At 32.6% G+C, this 19,591-nt stretch overlaps 1 protein-coding gene across 2 annotated transcripts in view; it reads right to left on the bottom strand.

The window, feature by feature from the left end:
- The window catches only part of LOC134693662 (uncharacterized), a 43,049-nt gene extending 29,590 nt beyond the window's left edge, over positions 1 to 13,459 (bottom strand). The window contains exons 1-3 of one of the 2 annotated variants that reach the window (XM_063554555.1): positions 13,337 to 13,459; positions 4,989 to 5,234; positions 1,508 to 1,716 (exon numbers count right to left, since the gene is read on the bottom strand). In XM_063554555.1, coding sequence (XP_063410625.1) covers positions 1,508 to 1,716; positions 4,989 to 5,082 — 303 coding nt within the window. In that variant the 5' untranslated portion in view covers positions 5,083 to 5,234; positions 13,337 to 13,459. Of the gene's footprint in view, positions 1 to 1,507; positions 1,717 to 4,988; positions 5,525 to 13,336 lie in introns of those variants that run through there. The other variant, XM_063554554.1, reaches the window with a different exon arrangement.
- Positions 13,460 to 19,591: the final 6,132 nt, after the last annotated feature.

The following is a 19,591-nucleotide window of genomic DNA, read 5'->3' as shown; positions in this document are numbered from 1 at the left end:
GTCCTTCAGTTCTGTCAAGTTTATATTAGTCCTTCAGAACAGATGTCTGTCAAGTTTATATTAGTCCTTCAGAACAGATGTCTGTCAAGTTTATATTGGTCCTTCAGTTCTGTCAAGTTTATATTAGTCCTTCAGAACAGATGTCTGTCAAGTTTATATTAGTCCTTCAGAACAGATGTCTGTCAAGTTTATATTAGTCCTTCAGAACAGATGTCTGTCAAGTTTATATTAGTCCTTCAGAACAGATGTCTGTCAAGTTTATATTAGTCCTTCAGAACAGATGTCTGTCAAGTTTATATTAGTCCTTCAGAACAGTTGTCTGTCAAGTTTATATTAGTCCTTCAGAACAGAGGTCTGTCAAGTTTATATTAGTCCTTCAGAACAGATGTCTGTCAAGTTTATATTAGTTCTTCATAACAGATATCTGTCAAGTTTATATTAGTCCTTCAGAACAGTTGTCTGACAGGTTTATATTAGTCCTTGAGAACAGTTGTCTGTCAAGTTTAAATTAGTCCTTCAGAACAGAGGTCTGTCAAGTTTATATTTGTCCTTCAGAACAGATGTCTGTCAAGTTTATATCAGTCCTTCAGGTCTGTCAAGTTTATATAAGTTCTTCAGAACAGTTGTCTGTCAAGTTTAAATCAGTCCTTCAGAACAGAGGTCTGTCAAGTTTATATTAGTCCTTCAGAACAGATGTCTGTCAAGTTTATATTAGTCCTTCATGTCTGTCAGGTTTATATTAGTCCTTCAGAACATAGGTCTGTCAAGTTTATATTAGTCCTTCAGAACAGTTGTCTGTCAAGTTTATATTAGTCCTTCAGAACAGATGTCTATCAAGTTTATATTAGTCCTTCAGGATTGGACAAGGGTTCCTGCCATTTGTTTTTTCACTACCTGGCGTTTTATATGTTTAATTTTCAATTAAATTTTTAAACGGTCTACAACAAATGAACCACACAACTTAGTGAAATAAAATTCTATATCATAAATTGAATATAACTTTGTTTTATATAGGGTTTGAAAAAAGTCTAACTTTTGGTACATTGTTTCTGAATCATAGTGATAAAAAAGATATTAAACCACCAAATTTTATTTTTTGAAGAAAACAAAACCACATTATTAACAAAAAAAGCAACACAAAATTGATCTTGAGTATCTATCTGCCTGAAAACAACAAAAAATGACTTTGAATATTCAGTTTTTTTCATCGATTTTTTTAAAAGCCAATTTGAAATTGACACGTCGCCAAGAGATTTGGATGTGTATTGGAATGTTAGTTGTTTAGGACTTTTGAGCTTTGACTTCTGTGGTTCAAATCTCCATTGTCATCACTTAAATATGTCTCACTATAAACACTGCATTAATTTCACAGATATGCTTGAAATATACTAGATGTCTACAAACTTAAAAACGAACAAGAAATTATGAAACTATAATACGGTTCTATGTGCTGCGTTATTTGAATACCTAACTTTAATATTCTAAACTCTATTATAAAGATACTTACCCCTATGTTTATATCTGTCTTATTTTTAAGGTTATTCCCATCGTACAATAATACTGGCGGTATTTTCTGAATATTATTTTTCTCTAATTCAATCGACACGTCGCCAAGAGATTTGGATGTGTATTGGAATGTTAGTTGTTTAGGATGACTATTAACACTTCTCTTAAAACGAAAATTGTCTTTTGTTTTCAGCTTCACCGAAACTTTCTCTGTAATAGAATTGTGCATAAGATTAAGTATGATAAAAAAGGATGATACTAATGATGATGGATGGCTGTTTAACATCTTGCTACAAACTAATTTTATGACCTTAAAATTGTCGTCGAATAAACAGAAACGAAACCCTTCCTTTAGAATCCTGATGTTAAACTGCAATGATTATTGAAAGACTTTGATACCATTGATAAACCCACTTTCATCAATTTTATTTTAATCAAACTTTGTTTAAAACCATATTTATCGAGCTTAAACAATGTCTAAAAAAACTGCAAATAGGCAAGCATAAAAGAATAAGGGATATCAGAGGACCTGGAATGGAAAGGATGCTTCATTTTTGTAATCTTATATTCTTATGCTTTTTTCTCTGTTATTTATGTTTTGCAGATTATTTTCTATCATCTATATATTTCAACACCCAATGATTCTTTATCTCTTTTCTGTTTTTCTCTCTTCTTTAATTCGTATTTTTTCTGCACTTTTTATCCGATCATTCCCTATTCTGAAAACCTTTTCCAGCCCCTCATATAATCGTCACACGAAGTCTGGCGAAAAATGTTTACGTATAATTAGAGTATATTTGTTTAAACAAGTACATTTGTATAAAATGTTAATATATTCTTTTTATTCTATAAGTATATGCATGTAACATGTGGAAAGAGAAGTGCACTAAGTGTGCATTGCAAGCTTCATGGCGCCACGAATGGGTTGGTGATAGTACCCTCCAGTACGCGGAACTACGTCTTTACAGTACCGATCCCAGCCGGATATTAATGACACAATTTGTGAGTTTCTATCCTTTAAGATTATTATCTGATACTTATTATTATTATGAATTTGTCATATAAATGTTCTTGTTAGACTTGTGCATTAGTACACGGGTCGGTTCAGTTGGTAATCCTGTTAAAAATCAGTAAAATAAATTTTATTGCAAGTCATAAATCTATTAAGCTTTTGAAGAAAGACAAAATATTGACATAATAATTGATAAAGAACGTTCCTTAAGGATAATAATTGATATAGAACGGTCCTTAAGGATAATAATTTTGCAAGTAACGCAAGTACCTTGTTGCGGTGACGACGAAAAGCAAGATGTTCTTTATCTTCTTATGATGCTTTGTCGGCCGTACATTTATTTCTCGTTCATTTTAAAGTTAAGTAAAAGCAAAATAACCTTTATTTAAAGTCGGGTTGCAAATGTACATGTACATAATAACAAGGAACATGAGTTCTTAAGAGAACTTTAACCGACTGATATTTTCACAATTTCGATTGAAATTTGAAGTGAAATGTTTATACAAATACAAATTGAAATTTTATATAGATATTCATATTTATTTGTTGATATATGACCGGTCATGGAATGTCTTATTCATGAACTATATGTTATAATTGAAAATTTGAATTTACTTGGTTTTACGCATTAATTCTGAATACTATACATGTGGGAGAAAAACGTTGTTGAAAAAAAAGACAGATGATCGCTAGGGGACATCGGAAAACTCTCAAGTCGAAGAATAACTGACCACGCCATGGTAAACACCTAAAACGACGAAAAGACGTACAAATATACATAGAAACTTTAATAGCGGATACAGAAAACCTAATGCGCTCATTACTCTTGAATCTGCTGAATGTTTGAATCCCGTACTACTATCAAAAAGATGTCATGCTTCTCAATGCAATGATCAAAATTAGTGTTTGTCAAAATCCTATACTTTAAATTATGTGGTTCAAATTTCTAGCAATTCTTATATTGTTGTCAGCAGATTTTAATCTCAAATTCAAAATTTTATGAAAATTAAACGAACCGATTCAAATGTGTTATAGTCAAAATGTTAACATCATTCAAAAATATTTTTTTTAAAGAAGTACGCCTATAGTAGTATGATACCAATGCGACTTCATAATAATCTAAAGATTATAATATTAAGATGCATCACGGTTAAAAGTGAAGCCGAAAACCCCTGATTGTATTTTGAATTAGACAATTATATATGCATGTTTATTATAATTATTACAAAAATGAACCAAAAACATGATGGAATTGGTTGTTGTTTCATTGACCTTTGCCTCATACATGTTCCTTGCATATTTGCCTTGAATGCTGGGGAAGGTTTGCTAGGTCCGGTACCAGGTTAAATTATAGACTCAATAATGCTTGAGGGTTATATACTATTTATCCGCTTAGCGAAATAGCGAAAGTAAAGATTATAGTCAGCTTGCCGTAGAGTAGAAATAATTGTATTCTAGTTAGATTGAATCGATCGTCCTTAATAGACTCTTTATATGCATGAAATATTTGTCATTGGACGTCAAGATACAAGCAACAGTCAATCAATTAATTTCCATGTCGACTGTTACCTTTTGAACTAGCTAGCATGTTTAAATACGACTGCAAGTCTTCAACTTTAAATCAGGTATCTTAAAATTTATAACACAATCTTATTCTTGTGTTGAATATGCAAGTAAATTGGATACAAGATGTTAAACACGGATCCATAACCAACATAAATGCATTCAAAATATTCAACCTCTTTATTTTAATCTAAAAGGAGAAGGATTTATATATACAAGAGCGACTTCAAACTAATTAGTTGAAAATACAATGGCATGGCAAAAAAACGATACACGATCAAACGACAAACAAATGTGGTTAGTATAAAAAAAAATAGAAAGTCTGAGGAGCAATAACTCAACAAAGACCGGGGATGACCTAAGGGCTTCAGAAGGGTATGCAGCTCCTTATCCACATTTCGCACCCGTCGTGTAGCTAATGTAAGTAATAACCCACGTCGATAAGACTTATTTTGGTAGGTCTCATTAGATTTGAAAAGAGGACGTGATTGTGGACGTAAATTGGAACATATACACCATATGTGTAGCTGTAGCAGAGATTACATAACGGGAAACCAAATCGGGATGGTGACCGTAAGTTTTTGAAGGGATTATTTCAACACAACCCTCTGTCAATAAAATCATGAAAGAAAATGCAAGCTCTAGAAAACCGTATATGCATCTGGGAGATATTCCCTACATGTACAGACACTGCTAGCATAATGCAAAGTTCAGTATTGGGAAGCTGATATCCTTTTTTCTTTTTGTAAAGTTTTTTCCCCAAACCAATTATAATATGAAGGCATTTTGTCACTGCAAATGTCGCCATTGGATATTTTTAAATTATTATTATTATTTTTAAAACAAATTAAAATAGATAAATTAATAAATTGAATTAAAATTATCAAATAAATACATAAACACCAACCTGTAGATTTTATTCCGAGGTTACTCCAATCTCTTCCGAATGGAAGACCCGAGACAGAAGTCAGAAAAGATAGAATTATAAGGTCCAAATACATATCCGTTTGTCATATAGATCCCTTCCTCCGTTTATGTTATATCATTTTGCAATGATTCACCGAGTAACAAGTTCGTCTTTTTGTGCTATAATGTGGAGTATTTCCTTTTATCTTCTCAAATGGATCTCCAATATTAATGTCCTTTTGTAATACTGTAATACGTAAATCCAATCGAAAGTGTTAGTTCATGTTCACTAATTTGTTAAGATAATTCGAATTATCAATCAAATATTTTTTTTTCAAATAAATTTAGAAAATTTTGTGAATTTAAATGTTCTATTTCATTTCAGAAAAGACAAATCAAAACAAACTAAAAAAATTTATAGATATTTAAAAACAACCGTCCGCGGGCTATCGGTCGTTCGTTTCTATATTTTAACTTTTTATATGACTATTTACATATCCAGTTTGATAACAATCAGTTTCACAGACGAACGACTGTTATATTGTAATGTTCTGTACCTGAAATGTTCACCTACAGGTAAAGAAATGAAAGCTAGAACTGTAAAATAATAGTTTGTGACGTAATCAAGGTACGCTACATGTATATCTAGTCATAACAGTATATGTATCAGTACTGAAAAAGGACTGATGAATATTCAGAACTGACAAAATACTGATGACATCACAGTTCTGAAAAAAGTAGTTTACTTGATAACTTATAAGTACTTAAGTCATTTTGGACCGTGCTGAACTTTCTTACATCACATCTTCTTTTTATACGTTTAAAGTTATATTGTTGATTACAATTAATATGTATATGTCATCTTTTCTTGGAGAAAAGGGGTAAAGTTCGTGATTGATATCATTTGGTTGAAAAGACTTCTTTTTTACACTGAATTAAAAATGCCGTCGAGACTTACAAAGTGTAAGAATAAAAATGATGTCATTTTTTCAACGATTATGCCCTTTGTGCAAATATGCACTACATGATTTAATTTTGCAAGTTCAAAAGAATATCTTCTTGCTGTAAAATGAATTACTGCATTACCTTATCTAAATATTTATTATTCTTAATAAATCTATCTTACCAGTTTTTATTGGTTTGTAAAAAAACATAGCTTCTATTTAAAATTTTTTTTTTACAAAGCAAAAAAAACTGATAGGATAGATTTATTAAGAATAAAAGGTTTCAATTAAAAGACAGCAATTTAAACAGATATGTTTCAAGACCAAATGTGTTTTTTAAAATGATTTCAGGCAGAGATTTGAAAAAGGACTAAAAATAGCTTTATCGGTCCAAAGAATCTTTTCCTCAGTATTCAAACTGGTGTTAAATTAAATTGAGAATGGGCCGGACATTGGGAAATGTGACAACAACAAAACCAAAGAATAGAAGACAGCCGAAGACCATGAATGGGTCTTAAAATACAGCGAAAAAATCCCGCACCCGGAGGTGTGCTTCAGCTGGCCCCTAAACAAAAATGTGTACTAGTTCAGCGATAATGGACGTCAAACTAAACTCCGAAATATAACAGTATTTTTACTGAGACTGAACTGTATGGATCAGTTCTTACTTGTATTAAGAAAATCTGTTTGGAACTTCCAGAATCCTGCTCGATATCATGTAGCACAAGACATTTCTGCTTAGTATATACTTAATTGATTAGTATTCCACCTTTCGGTGAAGCCACAAAATGCCATTTTCAGGCAACAGTAGTTTACCGCTGTTCGTTTGAAATTGAGTTTCTTTCTTATCAAATTATTGAAAAGTACGTTAGAAAACGTTGGAAAAATTATCTAATTGGCATTTATAAATATTTTTCTTACAATTTTTATGAGTTTCGTTACATGTTTTTAATACCAGTGCCTTTCCGAGACAAATTGTTAATAAATGCAACACAAAAATCAAGTCGTTTTCTTCAAGTTTAAATTGGTCGAATTTTTTCTTTGATCTCATGGGAAGTAACTCTTGTAGAAAGCATTTTAAAATATGAGAAATCTAAACGCACAATAAAGTGTATTTATAATATATATATGTGGTCTAGCAGGAACGGCTGCAGTGCAGGCGATTTGGTGTCACGATATCACAGTAGCATGGGTTCGAATCCCGGCGAGGGAAGAACTGAAATTTTGCGAAGCAAATTTACAGATCTAACATTGTTGGGTTGATGTTTAGACGAGTTATATATATATATATAGGTTTGAACATAGTTTTCAATTTAGACTCGTGTATATATATATATATATATAAAAATAATAAGTTTAAAAGAGAACAACATCACCAAAAACACAATAAAACGAACAATATGTTAGATATTTCGGATAACAGATATCCTTCCTCGGTAATTGCACGTTAACAAATGAATCATGTCAATTCAAATTAAGACTCTATCAAAATCTTGAATTTATACAATTTAAGCAAACGCTGGAACAATTTTAAAATATCCAAACACACCGCAAAGACTACAAAAAATATGCCAAAATAAAAATAGTTATTTAAGATGTGAACTGGCACAACTCAATCCCAAAGGTGGTGACAGTTGAGATGTTAACCAACTGCGTGGAAATACAGTCCCAATAAACAGTCCTGACCGATCTAATCTGGTATGATATTTAAAATATGACAGCGGTAGAGCAGATGCAATAGAGACTGCGTATTTAAACATCCCAAAAATATAGTAATTTGATGATAAGAAAAATGAGTAATAAATTTTTACTAAGGTTAAGTAATAGAACGTGGCTGCGTACTTACACATCCTTGCGAACTGTAATCAAAACTAGTATAATTCAAAAGTTCCTGAAAAGTGTAAGAGTCCAGTACGGAAGCCGGAGTTACTGGACACAAGTAATGGCAGGAAATTAGTAAGGGTAGGGAAAATGACGGACTCTTCTATGTTTTTTTCATTAATTCCCTCTGGGGAAACTGTCCTGAGCTTTCTTGACCAAAATCTTTCCCGAGCAAGTCTGTCGGCCTTTGACCAATCCTCGTTGTGATCTATGATAGTGATGGTAAGTTTTTTAAGATCAGCTTGGGCGTGACCATGTGATCTTAAATGACGACTTACGGGGAGGTCGGGCTTGCAGATGTAGTCACTACGATGACCATTCATGCGTTTGTGGAATGGCTGTTCTGTCTCGCCAACATACTGCATGCCACATCGACACTGAAGAATATATACAACATTCTGGGTTTTGCGAGTTACATTACAAAATATTGTGTACACAGACCCAGTTGAGTGGCAAGTAAATGTTTGAGTATTCAGTATTTATTGGCAAGTCAGACATCGTTTGTTACCACACGACTAGAGGAGACGGCAGCTTTCACAAGTAAGTCTTTCAGACTTGCTGGTCTCCGAAAAGCTAAGACAGGAGGATCGGGAAAGATTTTGGATAATTTTGGGTGATTGGCAATACTTTGCCAATTGGCACGGATCAAACGTGAAAGGTTAGTAAAGGCGGGATTGTATGTTAAAACAAATGGAACTATTTTGCTGCGCCTCTTCTTTTTTTTTTGTACTGTAACAGGTCATTGCGGCTGTGATTGTTAGCACGCGCAAACCCCTTATCTATGTCCCATTTCTTATAACCTCGTTTGATTAAAAACCCGCGAAGTTCCTGTAACCGCTGAGTGACAGCCTCCTCAGAGGAGCAAATCCGCTTTACTCTGAGAGCTTGACTGTACGGGATACTTTTTGTACAGTGTTTGTGGTGACAGCTTTGGGGAGAAAGGTACTGATGTTTATCTGTAGGTTTACAGTAGAGGTCTGTTGATATGACACCGTCCTTTATAGATGTAGTTGTGTCTAAGAAAGATATCTTAGAGTCGGATATTTCATATGTAAATTTAATTGACTGGTGGACGTTGTTTGCATGTTTGAAAAAAGCATCCAATTTTTGTTGGTATTCAATACATTTCATGTCAACATCATGGATGAAACGCAATCAAGACAGAGGTTTAGATAAAGATGTTGAAATAATTTGTTTTTCTAATTTGCCCATGAAAATATTGGCGTAAGACGGTGCCATTTTTCGTCCCAATCGCTGTTCTGTTTATTTGAAGATAATTCTCCCCATTAAAGGTAACATTGTTGCATTTGAAGACCAGTGTAAGCAGCTGGACTAAACATTCGGTAGGTGGTTCTAAAGTGTTGCGCGAGTCCCAAATTTCCCTACACGATTGTATTCCGTCATCATGAGGTATGTTGGTATACAATGAGGTGACATCTAGAGTGACAAGGAGGGTTTCCGGTGAAAGAGGGTTCATGGATTCCATTTTGCGAAGATAATCTGTAGTGTCTTGAATGTGAGAAGGAAGTTTTTCTACATGAGATCTTAAATGAAAGTCTACAAATTCCGAGATTTTCTCAGTCGGGTGGCCGTTAGCGGATACAATGGGTCTACCAGGGTTGTTAACCTTGTGTATTTTAGGAAGAAGATACAATCGACCAGGCTTGGCGTTCTCTGGTTTTAAATATTCAATTCTATCCTCATCTATGTGACCGTCATTGTGCATGGTTTGTAACGCAGTAATAATTTTGAACTAAACTCGGAAGTAGGGTCATAGTCAAGTTTCTTATAAAAATCTCTCATCAGAGAGCTGACGTTCTAACAGAGAGCTGACGTTCTGCTTCCGCGATGTAGTTGGCTTTGTCCATTATCACAACGGCACTACCCTTGTCTGCTGGTTTTATGACAATATCATCTCGGTTTCTCAGCGATTGTATGGCTTTTTTATCGTCAGAAGAGGTGTTATAACACGACGAGTACTTGTTGCTGGCTTGATGTACAACATCCGATTTAATTTTGTCAATAACATCTTCCAGTGTAGCAGATTTGCTGGGCTATGGAATCCATGAACTCTTCTTTTTAAAATGCGGAATTATGATTTCGTCCTCCGAGTTGGACGTGTCTGTGTCTTCCTCATTATCCTCCTCTGTATCCTTGTTACCAAAGTATTCTTTAATTCTGAGGGTTCTGGCAAAGTTATTGAGGTCATCCTCCAGTTTCATTATCTATGTTACTTGGAGTATGGCAAAAATTCAAACCCTTAGATAAGACTTTGGTTTCATCCTCAGTTAAAGAGACTTTTGACAAATTGACAACTGTGTTGTTGGGATTGGCCGTTATATGATTTTTTCTTCGAACTCTACGGTTGCGAGGCTTTTTACTAGATTTTTTTTTTGAAGGACTGTCTAAAGGGTGGGTAACTTTCACACCATCACGTTTTTTGTTTATCTGCTTCACGTTAAGCTTATGTGATTCAATACGTTTGATATCACTAAGCCGTACTTGAACTTCGTCAAGTTCAAGACCAGATAATTGGTCACGAGATCGGCAGTGCAAGTTATCACTAAGTTTGTATAAATTATTAACTTGATGAATTGCTTCTTGACGTAAAAGATTCATCAGGCTAAAGGAACTGTTGTATAGAATATTGTTCCATCTAAGTAAAAATCTGTTTGACTTTTCGCCTGTTGTAAGTGGCGAAGCTTTTAAAACTAACCCTTTTGGAATAATTCCTTGATCAATGTAAGTTACTAAATTAGAAATATGATGTTCTCTTTTGATAATTTTGATAGTAAAAGATCTTAAAATAAAATTGCAAATGCATGATGGAATAAGCAGTAAGAATATCGGATCGAGTGAGCACACTCAATGCAAACTACAAAAAGGTAAAAATGTAAAATGACTGAATAAAAAGTCAACGATAAATCTTACGGGGCGATGGGTCATATAAATATGATGCAGTACACTACAAAATATAATATATAACAAGTCTAAAAGAGTACAACATCACCAAAAACACAATAAAACGAACAATATGTTAGATATTTCGGATAACATATATCCTTCCTCGGTAATTGCACGATGACAAATGAATCGTGTCAATTCAAATTAAGACTCTATCAAAATCTTGAATTTATACAATTTAAGCAAACGCTGGAACAATTTTAAAATACCCAAACACACCGCAAAGACTACATAAAATATGCCAAAATAAAAATAGTTATTTACGATGTGAACTGGCACAACTCTAAATTCCCAAAGGTGGTGACAGTTGAGATGTTAACCAACTGCGTGGAAATACAGTCCCAATAAACAGTCCTGACCGATCTAAACTGGTATGATATTTACAATATGACAGCGGTAGAGCAGTTGCAACAGAGACTACGTATTTAAACATCCCAAAAATATAGTAATTTGATGATAAGAAAAATGAGTAATTAATTTTTATTAAGGTTAAGTAATAGAACGTGGCTGCGTACTTACACATCCTTGCCAACAATTAAAACTAGTATAATTCAAAAATTCCTGAAAAGTGTAAGAGTCCAGTATGAAAGCCGGAGTTACTGGACACAAGTAATGGCAGGAAATTAGTGAGGGATATATTGACACCTAATGTTTGTGGCATACCATCGTGGTAAAAAAAAAATCTGTTTAGTATTAAATTTATATTAAGATCCATTTTGTTACATCTTGTGATCAATTTTATTTTGCAATCGCCAATGGCAGTCAGCAGGGTTAAAGAACATCAGTTGTTCGACCTGTTAGTCAAGTGCGTTTTGTTTAAATACTAGTAGATCTATACTTTTTCACTTTTTGGTCTTTTGGAAAATGTTGTTTGTGCTGTTTTAGACCCTTCTACAACGAAATTTGTTTTACATGCACACGTATAAAAAATGCGGGTTTTACCCATCGCAATCATAGGTTTGAAAGTTGTTTTCAATTTAGACTCGTATATATATTTGGTGTCACGATATCACAGTAGCATGGGTTCGAATCCCGGCGAGGGAAGAACAAAAAATTTGCGAAACAAATTTACAGATCTAACATTGTTGGGTTGATGTTTAGACGAGTTGTGTATATATAATATATACAACTCGTCTAAACATCAACCCAACAATGTAAGATCTCACGGTAAATTTGCGTTCGCAAATTTATATATATAAGTACGTCTGGGCTAGTAACAACTCTACAACAGATTTGTCCATCGGATTACCAGCAGTGATGGTGAAACATGCACAGCACCAGGCTCAAGCTAGCAGCCACTCGCTAGCAGCCAATACGCTATCTATGAACCCAGAAATTGCATAAGATTCAAACGTACTCAAAATGCTTTTATCGATATATAACCAATATTATCAGTGTTTAATATATTATAAAGCAATCGGAGAATTATTCGATGATTTAAAAATATCTAGTCCTGGTCATTAATTTTTAAGACAATAGGAATCGATGTAAATATACCAAACAGCGTTTGAGTGTACATAGAATCGTAAATATGTATTAAAATTATTGAAATGCTCATTGAAATCATAAATAAATTTTGTGATATTGTGTCAAGTAGCTAAAATCCATATTCTCGGCATCCTTCCAAACAGTTCTTGAAAAGTTATTATTGTTCTGCATGACAAGAAAAGAAAGATGCACTCCGTCTCGTGCATTAATATTTTTCAATGAGACAAATCTGTTTTAACGAAACATTCTATTTCTGAAGCAATATTTATCGCTTACTTTCGATTAGACGAAAGGTTTATAATTCGTACACAAAGAAGGGTTGGCAAGGAAATTAGTTATAATTTTAATAATATAGATTAAAAATATCTAAGCCGAACAACACCCACGATTTTTTCTCTCAAGTAGACCTTAGCTACACACCTTCATATTCCGTAGAACATTTTTCATTTACATTTCCATAAGGGTGGGGTAGGGTGTCCGACCTAAACTGGTCCAAATTTTTAAAAAATCTAAGCCGAACAACACCCTGGAATTTTTTTTAGCTACACACCTTCATATTCCGTAGAACATTTTGTATTTACATTTCCATAAGGGTGGGTTAGGGTGTCCGACCTAAACTTTAGTCCAAATTAAAAAAAAATCTAAGCCGAACAACACCCTGGATTTTTTCTCAAGTAGACCTTAGCTATTCAGCTTCACATTGCACCTAGTGGTGAAAAAAGAATTTCCGTAGAACATTTTTTTATTTACATTTCCGTGTGCAGCCATATATTGAGTTATAAAATGAATTGTCTATACCTACCTCATTTGTCAACTATTTATGTAGTGTGATTTGTACACGAAAACGTTGTTGTTTTGGGCTCTCTGTTCGGGTACAATAACATATTTTTCTTTCGTGTCGGTATCGGTAGGATAGATACTTTGCAACATTTCGGTTTTAAAAAACTGATAAAGCATCTGTATCTATATAGACCCATTCAGATTTTGAATTCTGATTTGTATCAACGACATTGCAGACATAATCCATTCGGGAAGAGAATCTACCTCTTCTTTCTCAAGTTGAACTTATTACCTGGCATATAGTCCTCGACGGTATCCATCATTTAGAAGTTGGGATTCTAAGGCTCGCGATATTTCGGACCTTTGAATAACACATTTCGCAGAGAAGTGTTCTTGACAATTTTAAGGTCATCAGTAATAATGTGAACGTTGACAAAGTCGGACTAATTTATGTATTTCTTATTTCGGACATTTGGACTTGTTTCTTATATTGTTTACAGTTCCTGTTTAAATCTTTCAGACAATTTCATTCTTATTCAACAGACAATGATCTTTCATTTGCATTCTTAAAGATATTTCATGATGTCATTATTTTAATCTAAAAGTGTGAGAAAAACCATGCAAGGGATTGTGTTAATTTATGTTACACAACTATTTCATTTCATAATTATTTTAATCCGTTAATGTCGTACATAGATAATTCTTTTCAATATCTATTTTATCAATTCTTGTCCAGGACATGTATGATAACAATGACATTAATCCGTTTTTCAATTACGGTCTATTGTTACTTTAAAGTGTTAATCTTATGTTTGTAAAATTTGTCAACTTTATTATTATGTAATCTTAATTCTTTGGCAACCTGTAAACATTGTCTATCTTTATAATGTTTCGACTGAAGTTAATTCTTCAGTCGGAGTCAGCCTTTTGAACTGACATCATCCGTTCATTAAAGTGAAAATAAAATTCATACTGAAAGTCTTCGTTTGTATTCGCTCTACCAGTCTGTGAGTTAGTTCCGCCAGTGGATTTATGTTTAATAGGCAGGGGACCAGTCTTCGGTCACTGTCATTCGTTCCGGCATCTTCGCCAGTTTCAGCAACAGAACCTGTTGCACGGTTTCAAACAATTCAGTGTCAACAACGTTGTCACAATAACATGACCAGTCGGAATAACTATAGATAACTATATGGCCTTCAATAATCAGCAAAAGAAAAACTTTAAAATCCTACAGCATGAAATAAATGATGAAAAAATATAAGAAAACCAACAGCCTTGTTAAAGCTAAAATCAATCAAGGAAAACCATGTATGGCAGACAACAGTCTGAAATACAGGCTCCTGGTGTGAATCCGGCACATAAAGAATGAGACGGTTTTAACGTGATTGTCTTTCCTTAACTTGGAAAATTGTAAAAGTCAACAGGAGAAGACTTGATTCATCCTGTTGTTACGATATTCAATAAAAAAGAAACGTAAATTTCTAAGTAGCAACATTCCAGCATCGCTTGCATATTGGGTATATATCTCCTATATGATACCAATCTAATTAAAATATTGATCTCTGATTACGTTATACTACATGTAATCAAAGATCAATATTTTAATTAGATTGATATGATACGATATACCAGGAAATGGTTCTCAATGCTCTTCAACTTCGTACTTTATTTGGCATTTTTAACTTTTTGGGATTCGAGCGTCACTGATGAGTCTTTTGTAGACGAAACGCGCGTCTGGCGTATATTCTAATTTTAGTCCTGGTATCTAATATGAGTTAATTTACAACCTCTGGGTCGATGCCACTGCTGGTGGAGATTTATTTCCCCGAGGGTATCACAAGCCCAGTAGTCACATTTGACTAACATAAATTGTCATTGATATGGTTATATTTATAAATTTACTGTTTATAAATTTTTTAATTTTTTGAAATACTAAGGCTTTTCTACCTCAGGCATAGATTAACTTAGCTGTATTTGGCAAAATTTTAAGAATTTTGGTTCTCAATGCTCTTCAACTTCGTACTTTATTTCGCATTTTTAACTTTTTTGGATTCGAGCGTCACTGATGAGTCTCTTATATAGTCTGGCGTATATTTTAATTTTAGTCCTGGTATCAATGATGAGTTTATTTTCCTATTATAATTTTTCAGATAGATGATACTGTTCACACTGAAGCTATTAAACCAAGAGCCAAGTGGTGAAGTTGAAATCATCCTTCAAAATTTGCACGGACGCGAGCTGGTGGACCGTTTCGCAGATGACGACAGATATGTTCCAATCGTCCTTACATTAATTCTGTTCTCTCTTTCCTCTGATGTGATCTACTGAACAAGACCTATGACCGGGTTCCTATTTACATGAGCAACACGACGGGTTCCACATGTGGACCAGCAGTGTCTGTGTACCCTTCCAATGCACCTTCGATCACTGTCGGTTTTTGATGTTACTCGTGTTGCTCAGTCTTCAGTTTTCTATGTTGTGATTTATATACAGTTGTTTATTTTTTGGGATCTTTCTTTTTTGCCGTGGCGTCGTCAGTTTATGTTCGAATAATAAGTTTGAATGTCCCTTTGGCAGCTTTCGTCACTCTTTTTATATCCATAAGACTACATACTTGTATCTACGTTGATCATTCTTTTATAATAGCAGGATCACTCTTTCAATTTATCTTTAAGTTTGGAATTTGAAATACTTGTGTAAGAACGTTAAACGTTTTTAAAACAATTTATCAATCTTGTTCAAACACAAAAATTGAAACAAAACTCTTGAATTATTGTTTAAAACAAACTTTTATTAGCTGTGCATAATAAAAACAATCGTATATTTTAAACCATTACCAAAAGGAATTATAACTGTTATAATAGAAAAGGTATATAACAAATAATCCTATGAAGAACCAAACGTCATTTTATCAACATTACAAAGATGACAAAAGCATAAATGTGTCTTTAAATCTTTAAAGTTTTAACATATACTTTAAATACACACTCACATTAATATTTAAGTGGTATATTTAAATATATATGTTTTTAAATAAAAAATAGAAGATGAGTATACTAGTATGTCAATGAGCAAGAAACCAAGCGACACGAAATATCGAAAAACATCTAGAGTTCAAAATATGGTCTCCACCAAAGACATCTGTATGTAGAATGTGAAAAGCTCTTACTCATCCGAAGCCTCTTAAAATTCTCAATTGATCAAACAGATTATTGAAAATTGAATTACTTAAATTCAAAAAACAAAACCAACAAAAGGTCATAGTGGTTATTTAACTGTAAAGTGTTGCATGAGAACATTACACCCTGTATAGGAACCTCATAAAATCTCTCTTCCAATTTATTCGAACTTTAGCAATTATTCTGCAGGCGTCCATGTGGTTTATTTTGATCGCTCTTTATTGTTTATAATTTAAACGAAAGAAGTAGTACATGATGGAAATTGTGCACATACGTTAGATCACGCAAGATTGTTATTTCAAATGTACTACTGCAATACATCTGATTTGTTTGCATAATACGCTGGATTCCATTGCGCCGACAACTTTCTGCCAAATACTTCATTAAAATTGTAGTTACGTATTTGTAAGAAGACGCAATTAAAAAAATAGACAGTGTTTGAAAAGTGGGAGAACAAAATTTCAATATATATTTCTTAAGACCAATGTTGACTTTTGCCTCTAGGTAAGTATTGTCTCCTTTGGATTCTGTCTCATTGACATATGTTTTATTTTTTCTTTCAATCCTATAATTATTTTTTTGGGTGATTTATAAACTATGAAAGTTGGTAAAGTAAGATCTTCAACAGCTTTATAGTTTTTGTTTGTAATTGATACATTTATATATAAGGAAGTACATGTATATGCAATTTTTACAACCAAACGGCAAAAAAGAAACAAAAGTAATTTTTAGGATTTTAGAACAGTAGAAATGTGTCCTTTATGTTGATATACAAATATTTTGAAATAAGAATGCATGGTATAATTTCCAAACTAGATATATATTACGAAAGGTCATATATCCATTTGGATATTAGAGAACAATCTCAAATTAAAACAATTTGCAAACACAAGTGTATATCCATAAAATAGTACTAGTGAATAACATGATAATAAAAAACATTAGAAAATTTCTAATTATTAATAATGAATATACAAATATTTAATATTCTGAAAGGGGCACTAGCTGTCAAATTTGTGTCTACGATTTGACTTCAATTCTGATATTTGATTTATAACTTACTACCGACGGTCATATGACCAGATGTAAACAGAAAATAGATATATCTATACAGCGAACACATGTAATTGGGGAATTCTAGGTCTCTTTGATTTCATATTATAGGTATAAAAGAGATTTGTGTCTCATCGTTGCAATAAGCTTGATACCTTTGTCAACTAATTAATAGTATAGGAATTTATGTTTTTTTTGGATCGAATAAGTCAACTAAATGATTCATCATTATTTCACCTTCATTGTTGAATTTCTTTTTCGATCAATAGCCATATACATGCGTAACCCATCTCCAGCTAAGGAATGGAATTGAAGGTCACGGGAATACGGACATAAAGAGCTCGAATTATTCACTTGCAAGAGAATAATTCATCAGCGGTGTTTCTATTCTTATTTTGACAAAATTGAATGAAATTGGCTTTTGTAAGCAAATTATTATTTCACCATTTGACTTTCATTTCTGATTGAACAAACAAAAATTCACCTTATATTTTTTTTTTTCAGTAGCTAATGCCCCTTTAACACAACATTAAATAGGTTTAACTATGTTATAATTCAATTGATTCAACTCAACGAATAAAGAATACATTGGGTAAAAAAACAAATATAAATTTATATATTTACACTATTTACACATTGTTCGCCTATTGTTCTTTTCCTGCTTATGTAGAAACATACAAAGAAAGGACTGCCGATAAGCCAATGCAACATTTCCAATTATTTTGTTCACAACTGAATCATAATATATTTGTAGTAAGTTCACGTCAGTAATCTATGAATTTTATTGATAAAATTTCCGCATATGTGCCATAACAAGTATACAAAAAAATGAACTCGAAGGAAAATTGAAAAAAGAACGCCCATAAAAACTGTCAAAATCAGGATCATAGTAAGTAATATTTGTTTTTGTGAATATCAGAGTACTGCTGACTGTTGAAGACCTAAATTAACTGTAAAGATCAAGGACAACAATGAATGCTTTAATCCTTCATTACGGTGACATCCTGGTTTGCCCACTTTTAATTACATGCACATGTAAACATAGGGGGAATATTTGTTTTAACAATGATAGTTTATTTCTGAATAATATTCAAAATTTTTACCTTTTACGTGTAAATTTTTATAAATGAAACAATATTCTGCTCTTAAATCAATGAAAATGTGCAAAAATATTTTTTTATTTTTATTTTTTTGAGACAATATACCTCTTATTTTACCTGTATTTTTTTTTAATTAAAGATACTATATTCTGATATTAACTCAAAAAAAATTTCAAAGATATTTTTAATTTGATATGATTTTTGTATGAAAATGTATAAAAATTGACAAATATAAATAGACAAAAATGTGTATAAATTTTACAACTTATCAACAAAATGTTTTAATTGTTGTTACATTCTGAAAAACAATGAATGAAGATTAATATATATATATATTATATTATTTAAAAAGTGTGGACACAGATGAGTGTGGATAGACTGTTTGGATGTTTGACAGTGTCTTATGACAAAAGGAGTACTATGTTTTTCCAATATGGTGTTATTAACTGTGTTGCACGTTGACAACCAATCTGAGCAATATGAGTGTTATTTATTTTATTTTTTTATGTTCAAGACTGGCATGGAGGAGACAGTAATTACATTAGTTACCAAATGATTATGATAGAATATGTTCTACATCTTTGATTTTGGATACATTTTGTAGCTAGGAGAGCAACACATAATAGGGGTTTTTTTCACGCGTTTTTGTTTCTAAATGGGAGATGATATCTAGATTTGAGAACATGATATAAGGAGCCTGTAATTAGTGGTTGTCGTTTGTTTATGTGTTACATATTAGTTTTTCGTTTATTTTTTTTAACATAAAATTAAAATGAAGACATCACCTGATTACAAAGATGAGCAGTATTTACCCGTTCAACCCAAACTAGTTGAGGACGTTTTGCTTAAAAGTTTAGAAGACATTGGTGAAGCTGACAACATACTTGATACAACATTATTATCTGTTGTTTCTTTTCCTAAATTGACAGTGACATTTTTATTTATAAATTATTGCATTGTCTAAGTGATGCCCTTTCTGTGCATTTTTCGTAGCAGAACGGTCTATGATGCACTTTACGACAGTCGATCAAAATCTTGTATTGTAAATGTACAATTTTTATAGCAGTAAAGTAATAGTAGCATATACAATAATTGAGTTCAAGAGCAAGGACTAAATACGACCAATATCAGTCCATTTATGTCGGAAACATTTAAAACATTTACTTACTTATTCATTAAAAACTTGAAAATATTTTATTTGATTAATTACCAAAT

The sequence above is a fragment of the Mytilus trossulus genome, chromosome 12, assembly GCF_036588685.1.
Source record: "Mytilus trossulus isolate FHL-02 chromosome 12, PNRI_Mtr1.1.1.hap1, whole genome shotgun sequence".
Lineage (NCBI taxonomy): Eukaryota > Metazoa > Mollusca > Bivalvia > Mytilida > Mytilidae > Mytilus > Mytilus trossulus.
The sequence above is the reverse complement of the archived record's forward strand: the minus strand, read 5'-3'. Positions and strand labels throughout refer to the sequence as shown.